General features: G+C 44.8%; 1 protein-coding gene across 1 annotated transcript; it reads right to left on the reverse strand.

The window, feature by feature from the left end:
• Window positions 1-630: 630 nt before the first annotated feature.
• Window positions 631-8498, reverse strand: shtn2 (shootin 2). The gene is made up of 17 exons (XM_067261485.1): window positions 8335-8498; window positions 7589-7656; window positions 7439-7481; window positions 7030-7124; window positions 6699-6885; window positions 6135-6232; window positions 5637-5718; window positions 5458-5552; window positions 3827-3973; window positions 3421-3574; window positions 2992-3139; window positions 2788-2846; window positions 2381-2481; window positions 2212-2241; window positions 1867-1920; window positions 1432-1591; window positions 631-1186 (listed from the first exon to the last, which is right to left on the reverse strand). Exons 1-17 carry the CDS (start codon window positions 8366-8368, stop codon window positions 1044-1046), a joined length of 1698 nt encoding a protein of 565 aa, XP_067117586.1. The 5' UTR covers window positions 8369-8498; the 3' UTR covers window positions 631-1043.
• Window positions 8499-11347: the final 2849 nt, after the last annotated feature.

Below are 11347 nucleotides of genomic sequence, written 5' to 3' on the forward strand. Positions count from 1 at the left end.
TGAAAGTGAAAACCAGACCTTCTGGTAAAAGAGCTAAATTAAATAAATATATAATGAGACACAGTGTGAAAGAGACACTCAAATTGTGTCAGGGGCCAAAAGTGAGAATAATCCTACTACTCTCACTTCTCCTTTTAGAATGCTTTTAACAAAGACCTCACAGAGAATGTGCGTGTGGGTGGGTGCACCTGTCTGTCAGTCAGTGTATGCGCCTGTGTTTGTGAGGTGTGTGCGAGTGCGTGTAAGGTGTGAATGCTAAAACACACCTTCATGCTACAACGTGCCTCTTCCTTCACTCTTTTTGGGGGTCATGGGTTTCCTCTCAGCAAGCCCTATAAAAGATCCCCCTGCATGCTCTTTGCTTCTCGCCACCTCATCTCTTTGACGGTGTAAGTGCTTGATGTCGGCCCGCTCCCTTCCCTTTATCCAGCTGTGCGAACCGTCAGAGGGATATCCGGTGCAGTGATGATTTGGTGGTCGGGCTCTTTGTCGTTGACTGAAAGGTATCCTCTCTGTATTTTCAATGGCAAACAGACACATGTAATTCAATTACTTACCGATGGACTGTGTATTATTAAAAGGCAGTTGGAGCAACCACAAAAATAATCATAACAAAAGGTGTCTCGTATAAATTTTTATTTGTGTCCTTGAAGCATTCAGGATGTTGAGTTTTTAACAAATTAACAGATCGAGTAAGACCACAACACCGCTTCACTCACAACTCAAATCTCTCGAGTTAAATAAAGGAAACATTTTTACTAATGCTTAGAAAATAATTGTATTTTTGACTTAATCATCATTACATCATTACTTACTTATCTTTCTTTGATGTAAGTTGCAATTAACTGACGCATGCCTTAAGCAAAGTCTCCATTTAACCAATATAGTAGCAAAATCACCAGATAAGTAAATCATTTTTCTTCAAGCCTTTAGTCCCACGTATTGTACATCTCGACATACAATTATAGACAGCTGGTATATAAAATTAATTTGTAAATAAATTGTATTTTTATGTTTTCGAGACATTAAAAACATCTGAGCTGTCAGTTGTCCTGGTTGATCATGAGCACTGATGCTCTGATTCGAGAGTCCCTCTTCTCTCGGTTCTGCTGGAGCCTCATAAGGACTGTGTCGTTCTTCCGTGCCCAGGGATGGGCCTCAGCAGCTGGGCTGCCTGGCTGGGGATCTGGAGATAAGGGGCTCCAATGAGCTACAGTGATGACAATTACAGCAAGCAACTGACCCTGTCCATCCCATTGTTGGATTATCAATACAAGATATAAGATATCATAGTTATGAAATAGGGAAAATATGATATATGATCAATATAATATGATCTATTACGTATATTCTATGATATAATCTGTGCCCACCAATTCCCACCCCACAGGAACCTGCCACAGCACAGAACATGGACATGAAGTCTTATACCCTGTGTTTTGGCAGAGGCTCCCATGGTATCTTTTTCCCGGGCCTCCCCCATGGCCCGCCTCCTCCTCTGAAGAACCAGCTGTAGCTCCGCCTCCCCAACGTTCCTGCTGAATCTCTTCCTGGACGACGCCCTACGGCGGGCCTGGCACTTCACGTTGCCCTGGGAGACGATTGACACAACCATGCTGAACCACTACCACAACCAATCGGGATGAGCAGCATCAACATGCAACCATGGAGTCAGATGGCTGAGCGGTTAGGGAGGCGGGCTATAAATCAGAAGGTTGTTGGTTCGATTCCCGGCCGTGCGAAATGATGTTGTGTCCTTGGGCAAGGCACTTCACCCTACTTGCCTTGGGGAGAATGTCCCTGTACTTACTGTAAGTCGCTCTGGATAAGAGCGTCTGCTAAATGTAAACCAATTAGCGTGCTTACCAGCATCCCCTTCAACTCCAGCACGGCTGATTTCCTCTTTTCACTTCTCTGGTCCTGAGAAAAACACGTGTTTTAATTCCTGCATTGCTGCCTTGTATTCATCATGAGCAGGCTTATACACATAGGTTTACTGTAAGTAACACCCATGGCCATTTTACACCTTTCTCAATGGTTGACCGGACTACACAGGGTCTTTGTGAAATGCAAGGCCTCAAGCTTGGTTTGAACATTGGTGGGGGAAAAATATGTTTTATCAATCTGCCGACACTACCCCTACTCTGCTGCTAATTACTGGTGGAGACATTTAGTTCTCTTTAATGGACTCCTACAGAGAAAATAGCTCACCCTCCAGGACATTTCTTCTTCTGGCCCAAGCTGGGAAAGAAGGAGTCAGAAGTCAGGTCTAGTTTCTATCATGTCATTCCATTTGTAGTTATTTGTGTAGACAGGGCAGGTCTAACTGCTATCATATCATTCCATTTGTAGTTCTCGGTGTAAACAGGGCAGGCTGAACCTGTGGTCTGACGATGGGCCTCAGGACAATCCCTTTCTTTATTCTGTCCATCATCTCATCTACTGCTTTGGACTTCATGTCCACCAAGGGCACAAGGGGTTCTGGGAGGTAAGGGCAGAGAGAGAGATAGAGAGACAGAGAGAGAGAGAGAGAGAGAGAGAGAGACAGACAGACAGACAGACAGACAGACAGACAGACAGACAGACAGACAGACAGAGAGAGAGAGAGAGAGAGAGAGACACAGAGACAGAGACAGAGACAGAGAGAGAGAGAGACCAAGAGAGAGAGACCAAGAGAGAGATATATATAAGTGGGTGCCTAAGAACGGAGGGATATAACAGAAGTGTGATCTCACACCTTAAAGACACGGATCACCTCTGCCTGTATCGGGGTGACAGACCACTCACTGTTTGTATCAGTGTTGTTGGTCCCATCCTTCCTCCTCCTACGCAGGACATCAAGAGGGCTGAGAGATAAAGGGGGTGGATAAGAGGAGAAAAATCGGTTTGGAAAAAATTTATAAAGGAAAAGAGATTAACAGCAAATTATTCCTGTTCACTGAAAGGCCTTGAACTACACTCGTGTTTGTTCAACACAATGATGGTACATACTCGGCAGTGGTAGTGGATAAAGGAGGGGGTGGTGGAGGTGGAGGTGGAGGAGGAGGAGGGGGTGGAGGAGGAGGAGTCAGGATTTGTTCCACTTCCACTGATTGGTTGGTTTTCTCTACAGGTTTCAGCCTATCCTGTAACTCTTTCACTGAAATAGAACAAGAGTAGAAAACCACAGCGAGTTCCAACATAATATAATCAGTTCTACAGTTCTAGACACAAAATCAAGTTACGGCTAGAAATATATGATAAAGTTACAATATATACAACCAACATCAATTGAGCATCCTTAAAAAGTCTTTGTCCAGACGGTCCAACCGTGAGAGAAGCCATTCTGATTTTAATAACTAGCTGTTTGATCGCCCAAATCAGGGTCGAGCAGGGATGTGGGGAAAAAGAGCCGGATCACTCTGGTCTAGACCCCAATACCTTCTCTCTGTAGCCTGGTGACTGAGCTCTGAGCGTCTTCCAGCTGTGTCTTCGTGGCTCTCCTGCCCTCCTCACTCTTCACCAGCTGGGAACGAACATCCTGCAGCTCCACAAGAACACTACTCTCCTCTAGAACGCCCTGGGTCTGCTTCAACTGCACACACACGCAGGCCCACACACACACACACGCAGGCCCACACACACACACACGCAGGCCCACACACACACACACGCAGGCCCACACACACACACACGCAGGCCCACACACACACACACGCAAATGCACACACACGTACCCACCGCTGTACATCGTTCGGAAACAAAGTCTCTGTGTCTCTGTGTGAAATATGTTCTTCAGAGGTGTTGTGTGCAAGACACTCACACACACACACACACACACACACACCTGGTTCTGGTGGTGCAGATGGATATTCTGTAGGGTGGTATTGATGCTGGCCACTTGCTCCAGAGCCTGCTGTAGCTGCTGAGTGGTCTCAGTGCCCTGCATAAGGACCACACTGTGCCTCTGGGCCTCCTTCTGCTTAATCAGCACCTGTCAATCAAGCAGTCAGTCAAACAATCAATAACTCCTTCGAAAAACAAGCTAGCATTCCAGTCAATACTGCATACGTTGTTAAAGTCATCCATACCCCACAACAGTAAACGCTTTTATTGATTTAAGAGCGTAACAACTTCCTGTTTGTTAATAAGACAGTAAGACTCATTGTATTGGATTGAGGAGCTGTTAATGTGGAAGTGGGAGTCACAACAAGTTTTACTTCCATATAGGGTCATAGCTATGGGGTTCAGAGCCATACATATCTGGTATGTAGGAATAGCAGCTGTGTTGGGTCTGCCTGTTCTGTGTGTGTGTGTTCTCACAATTACACTTCTACTTCATCCACTCTACACTTCCTTTAGTACACAGCCATTTATATCCTGCTAGGGCATCAATTAGTGAGTGTTTGACAAGCAAATGGCCACCAGTGTTTGCTCTAACACACTTGTATACCCACATGGCACACACACACACAGGCACACACACACAGGCACACACACACACACATAGGCACACACACACACAGGCACACACACACACACACAGCAATTTGTTTTCTGTGTGTGAGGCACACATCATTACGCCATACTGACAGTGAGAAGATGTCTGAATGGGGTGTGTTTTCAAAATATGTGCGAAAGAAAACAGACAAATACAGGCAAACACAAGGGACCTTCCAAAACGTGGGCCTTTACAATCTGTTGAGACTGAGGAGCTGAGTTCTATGTAGATGGTGGGGGTCCTTTTCACAGGTATGGACCCCTGCTAGGTGTCCCATTATATGCCTGTCCAGTAAATGGGGAGTGTTGCCCACAAAGGCGACAATTGCTGTGGCAAACATAGAGTGTGTCAAGCAAAAGACAGGTTGTGTTCAAAGCTCCCAGAGCGACGGTGATGGGCGCTAATTACGAGGAATGAAGGGGAGGGGTGGAGAGGTGGGGGGGGGGGCTGGGAAGGACGTTTCTGAAAGAAAAGGCCTTCATTACTGGACCAGCTGGGGCAACATGAGCAGTGTGGGTGTATGTGTGTGTGTGCGCGCGTGTGTGTGTGTCAGTCTGATTGTGTGTGCGTGTGTGTGCCTGTGTGTGTGTCAGTCTGATTGTGTGTGTGTGTGTGTGTGTGTGTGTGCCTGTGTGTGTGTGTGTGTGTCTGTGTGTGTGTGTGTGTGTCTGTGTGTGTGTGTGTGTGTGCCTGTGTGAGCCTCCTCACACGTCTTTGTGTTTGTTTGACCAATTTGTTCTCAGTTTGAATACAGGATGAATGGGGATTCCTCTTCTCCTGTCCAGCACAGCCTCGTCTCAATCAGGAAGTGCCCCCCCTCCTCCCCCCCCGTCCAACTGGCCTCCATTCTTCCCTCCTGCACCCCAGTTTAGACCACTACTCCTTTTCTTCCTGTGGTACAACCTCTGTCATTCATTAGAATGAGACCCACACACACACACACACACACAGACACACAGGCACACACACACACACACCTGGTGGGCGAAGACTTCTGCGTGCTGTCTGAGCTCTTGCTCCAGATCGAGTTTCTGGGACATCTCAGAGAATTCTTCTGTGACTAGCTGGGACACTTTGAACAAACACAAACACACGCGTTACATGTTTTCGGAGGACTGTGCGCACGGCGCCCGTAGTCAGTGTTGGTGTGCCTCACCTCGTTTGATCTTGCTCATGGTCTTGTTCTGTTTGCTTAGTTTCTTCAGGATGGCTTCTTTCTCATTAATCTCCAAGGCCAGCTAAGAGAGGAGGACATACAGTCCCAGTCAAAAGTTTGGACACATTTTTCCATTCAATTCAAGTACATGTTACCGTGACAACACGCCCATCAAACATACACACAAACGTGTTTACACACAAACAAGTCACTCCTCAATTAAAACACCACCCACCCATGCCGTCTGAGAGCTTGCTTTTCGGCGGCGTCAAAGCAATGTTTACGGGAAGGTGGTCATCGTGTTTGTAAAAGGACCCGAGTTTGAATGCTGGTAAGTGCCGAATGAGAGGAAGTCGAGCGATGCAATGATACTTGTTTTTCCACACACAAACACTCATCCGTACACACACACAAAAACACTCATCCGCACAGACACACACACACAAAAACACTCATCCGCACAGACACACACACACAGGTGTTTTCCTTCAGCGCCACCTGTTCTCTGAGCTGGTCCAGCTCGCTCTTTAGAGTTTCCACCTGCTCCTCCTGCTTCAGCTTCTCAGCCAGCAGACGGTCCACAGAAGCCTGGAGTTCTGGGAGAGAGACACAGAGAGACACAGAGAGAGAGAGAGAGAGGAGAGAGAGAGAGAGAGAGAGAGAGGGAGGGAAGGGAAGAGAGAGAGAGAGAGAGAGAGAGAGAGAGAGAGAGAGACGGAGGGAGGGAGGGAGGGACAGAAAGAGAAAGAGAACGAAAGGTGGGGAGGGAAGGTGGGAAGGTGGGTGAGAGAGGTACAGAAAGAGAGACATTTTATATATATCTGTATATGTATGTAGGAATATGTAGGTATAATATGGGTTTATTTTCGGTGTAATATCTGCTATGGGTTTTCAAGTGACCACTGAAGTAAGTTTACTGTGTAGGCCACACGGTCATGTGACCATGTAGACCATGTAAGCCACACGGTCATGTGACCATGTACACCATGTAAGCCACACGGTCATGTGACCGTGTTTGGGCACTGATGTCTGTAACATCTCTGTGGTAGAAGCAGAATGTACCATTGATCTGTGCCTGGCCAGGCAGCAAGTCTTCCTCACTGCAGTCCTCCTCTTCAGAACCGGGGTCACCACCCCCAAAGTCAGCCGCCAGGTCAAAGGTCAGGTTGGCCATGTGCTCTGGCAGCTCAGGGATCAGCGGCATCAACATCTGACTCCTCCTCTTCAGAACCTTGTTCTCTATAGTTACCTAGCGATACGAGTGAAAACGACTGTGTTGCTACGGTGATGAAGTGAAAAGGAAGCAGGTTGGAGAGTCCCGCCACAGGATCAACACAGAAGGACTTCCTCGTGCAGTGACTCCTCCCCGTGAGGAGAGCCGAAACAAACGCACCTTGACGGCCAGAGCCTCGGCACTCTCCCTGCAGGTGCGCTCGACCTGGAACTGCGTCTCCAGAGCATCCACCTCCCTCAACAGCTGACTGGACACTGGAGAGAGAGAGAGAGAGAGAGAGAGAGAGAGAGAGAGAGAGAGAGAGAGAGAGAGAGAGAGAGAGAGAGAGAGAGAAAGGGAGAGAGAGAGAGAGAGAGAGAGAGAGAGAGAGAGAGGAGAGAGAGAGAGAGAGAGAGAGAGGGAAAGGGAGAGGGAGAGGGAGAGGGAGAGGGAGAGGGAGAGGGAGAGGGAGAGAGAGAGAGGGGAGAGAGGGAGAGGTGAAAAGAGATGGAGGAGAGAGAAGAAGTGTGAGAGAGAGCTGGCCATGCCGATTTAATAGAATAGAATAGAATAGAAAAGAATAGAAAACCTTGCTCCAACTCAGAAAGCTTCTCATTGGCCTCATCCCTCTGCTTCTCTAGAATCTTCCACCTAAAGGATGGATTAAACCAACCAACACACACACACACACACACATAAGCAAAAAAGTGTTCACGTCTGTTTGAGGGAACTATCATACCTTTGTTACAATCATTACCTGGATATCTCCTTCATCTTCAGAAGTACCGCTACTCTCCTCATCATAGGCTGTTGAATACATACCAGTATATGGATCCATTTATTTGAATGACATAGCTTCTTAAAATGCACAGCATTTGTTATGTATTATATATAACTTGATATGATATATCCCTTGGAGACCAGCAGACAAAGACTTCTGAGACAAATGACTCTCACTGACTTTCACTGACTCAACTTGCTCGTCTCCATGTCACTCCAAAGAGGAAGTGTGAACCAGCTATCAGTTCTAAGTGCACAGGAAGTGAAATGGGAGACGTGGCTTGGCACGCAGCCAGCACATTTCACTTTTAGGAGCAACGTGAAATTAAATCCCACGTACTCAGTACGTCATCTAAGTAGGACTTTTTCTTTAAACCCAAAAACTGGTATTAACTCTGTGGAATTCCAAATTAAAGTTGAGCTACTATTTATTTTGATCGAATTAAGGATCCATGGCCTTTTCCAACAATACAATATTAATTGTATCAATGATAAATTATGGACTATGGGGCACAATCTTATTAGAAATACAGGCGATAGTTTAAATATGTTGATCTTTAAAATGAAAAACACCTTACGGAACCAATGGATGTCCAACACCAAGATCAAAGCCTACACAGAGAAGTTCTACGTACTCAGCAAGAACACGAGACCGAGATGGCAAAGCATCGATGCGCTCAACACTGCTCCGTTAGTTTGCCTCACCTGCCGCGATGTCGTCCTCACTCCCAGTCCACATAATAACTGCCGAGGAGTTGTCTTCTGGACTAACCGACACTCTCGAAGATGAACAACAACTTTCACAACAACTTTCACAACAAATTACCCTACTAAAGTTTTGTTATTCTTTCTCTCGCTATCTTTGTCTCTCTCCCTTAGTGTTTTTTGACTGATGCGCTCGCAACAAACTCAAGCGCAGAGACAACGGATCTAGTGTAGCTACAAGAAAGGGAACTGAAAACATCTATAAACTGTCCACCCTCCTGCAGTGTAGGCTGTACACGTGATTAAAAATGTGAAATTCAGCTCATTGAGTTTCATATTAAATATCTTTGAATAGTCATTGTTCATGATAGTGAGACTGTTGAATTTACGTTAATCTAGGCTGGTTGCCCATCACATCGGAATTAGCTTTAAGGTAATTACTGAGGTCAGTGTATAGGCCTACATTGAACGGATAGGCTGGTGTGCAAAGTGCCACATTTTTACCCAAACTCCTGTATCCTGACAAGGTGACGTCTAGCCTAGGAAGATGTCGGATGATTGTTTTGTATTCATGTTTTTTGTTGTTGGGGGGGGGGGGGGGGGGGGGGACCTGCAGGGGGGACCTGGCGTCCTTACAAAACGACGGTGAATTTAATTCAATTGAAAGCATGGCCTCAGTAAAACATTATCAGTGACTGATTGAACCACTGTTTAAAAACAACAGAATATGATTTGGGGGATGACTTCCATTTTCTTGTATAAAAAGATAGTTTATTGGAACTGAAAATGACTTTTTTTCTTTTCTTTTTGTATCCTTCTATTTAATTAATCTTTCACTTCGACAAAGGGGAATGTTACTTCCAGCAGCATGTGGGATTGAAAGCGCGTGTCTGTTGACAGCGGAGACCTTGGCTTCAACCCTGTCTGTTAAATGAATAATGCAAGCAAGCTGTAACAAATACCAGTAACAATATAAACAACAGCCTCATTGACCTGTTCAGCAGGCTAGTATAATGATTGCATTAAATCCAAAAGTTGAATAGGCTAGAAATGTCTGCTATGCTGTAATTTGAGGTTATTCAAGCCCTTTGCAATTATTTGAAAGTATGTTAAAGCATACCCCGTTTTAATTTGCTTATAAGGTAACAGCAATTTACCTTTAGCGTCAAATTATTTGGAAATGATGATCAGAATGAGTAGGGCTAGTGTCATGATTTCTCAGAGAAGCAACCTGCTTCTTGAGTCCCTCTGTTTGGGCACCTGTAAGGAGCGGGCTCTACACGCCCTAGTCTGCCTGTCCCTGTGAGAGTGACCTTTATTAATTACGCTGGTAAAGGTGAAATTGTCACTTTATATTATAGCTGTCTGACCGCATTAGGAGGGGACATTATCAAAGCTAAACTGTGCCACAAACAAATGCCCAGCACGGTATTCGTAATACACGATTGATCTGAACTTGCAGACAACAGGTGTGGACAATTATTAAGAAGTTACACTGCTTGGCTTGCATGGAAAACAGAGTAGCCTATTTAGGCGTTTACAGAGGGAAAACTTAAGCTTTGCCACATCTTAAATCGAGATTATCAGTAGGCAAAAATTTCCGTGAAAATATTTATTACATTTTCTCCATCCTATATTTAAAATAAATGTAGATTTATTTATTTATTTAAGCCCCCTATGTGATTATTGTTTGGCCAATTAGTTTATAGTCGTAGGCTAGTTATAGGCTACGTCACAAAATACGTTTGTTGATATTTGATGTAGGGGTAGTCTGTATGCAAAGTAGGCCTATGCATAGGCCTACCTCCAGATTTCAAGATCTGTCTTAATTCGGATTGGTATGATTTTGCTCTATAACGAATGTTGGGATGAAGTGGGTTTCGAACCCACGCCCATATCGTCCCGTATATAAGGATTGTTGGAAGATAAAGGCCAATCATAGCCTACTTGAGGGGTCCAACATTCTGCACCAATAATATTGTGAATTCTTCCCAGCTTCAACATTCTGCACCAATAATATTGGCGAATTCTTCCCAGCTTCAACCTTTGAGAACGAACGGCGAAGAAGAAGAAAGTCCTTTTTTCCACTAACTCCTAGTCTTAAGTTTAAAATCTACTTATGAGACATGGTCAGTTATTTACGCATTTACTGACATAACTTCAAAATAAACTCATTTATCCGGAATCTCTTGTAAATTAATGTCAGTTTGCTAATGCTGCGTAGGCTACTAGTAGCTAGCTAACGCGTAACTGAACTCCGTTTGAGGATGCTGTACCTTAAAACTTTAAGCACTTTGGTGACCTGTTTAGTATAGATAAATATGCACAGTTCCATGTGTTCATGTTGTTTTAAATGTCTTAAACAAATGTTCATGAGGGAGGCTTACTTCATGCATGGCATTCGGGCAGCACTTAACTGTAGCCTACCTCAAGCTTATGTCAACAGGCAACGATATTAATGCCGACTGTTGTATGATTCAACATCCTCGTCTCCCTTGTGTTCTCTGTATGTTACTGTCCATCAGGAACAATTTAGTTTATTTCTCCCTGCTTAATGTTGCTTGCTAATGTTTAGAGGCAGGGAGTGCTTCCCTAGATAGAAAACCTAATTTCGTGGCCAATCTTCCCATGGAAAAATATAATTTGTACATTACAGATTATTTCAATAAATAATATTAATATTAGTTTTTAATTTAACCTACAATGTTATAGCCTAATCTTGTATGTAGGGAGTACTGTACCCCCTACTTTGGGTTTTGATTGGCCTCCATGAGGCCATCCAACAACTTCCTTCTGCCACTGCACTGCAGCCCGAATGAAAATCTCTAGGTCCGCCCCTGCACTGTGTCCTGGTAATCAATAAATGTTCAAATCAACACACAAGGATCTTGACTGAAAAGCAGTTATTTAACCAAAGGCAAAGTCTTCAAATCTCACAAAGGGATGGCAGACTCTGATTGGATGTCTCGCCTCAGGAAGTTTGCCAGCACTGGGGCCGGCCTGCAGTGGAAGG

The sequence above is a fragment of the Osmerus mordax genome, chromosome 23 (genome assembly GCF_038355195.1).
Source record: "Osmerus mordax isolate fOsmMor3 chromosome 23, fOsmMor3.pri, whole genome shotgun sequence".
Lineage (NCBI taxonomy): Eukaryota > Metazoa > Chordata > Actinopteri > Osmeriformes > Osmeridae > Osmerus > Osmerus mordax.

What these genes read in the sequence shown, in the direction of transcription:
- shtn2 (XM_067261485.1), bottom strand. Translation starts at nt 8,368, where the DNA reads ATGTGGACTGGGAGTGAGGACGACATCGCGGCAG. An exon ending in CCGAGGCTCTGGCCGTCAAG is followed by an intron (nt 6,886 to 7,029) that starts GTGCGTTTGTTT and finishes TCGTATCGCTAG; the next exon opens with GTAACTATAGAGAACAAGGT. An exon ending in CAGAAGTCTTCGCCCACCAG is followed by an intron (nt 3,974 to 5,457) that starts GTGTGTGTGTGT and finishes CTTGATTGACAG; the next exon opens with GTGCTGATTAAGCAGAAGGA.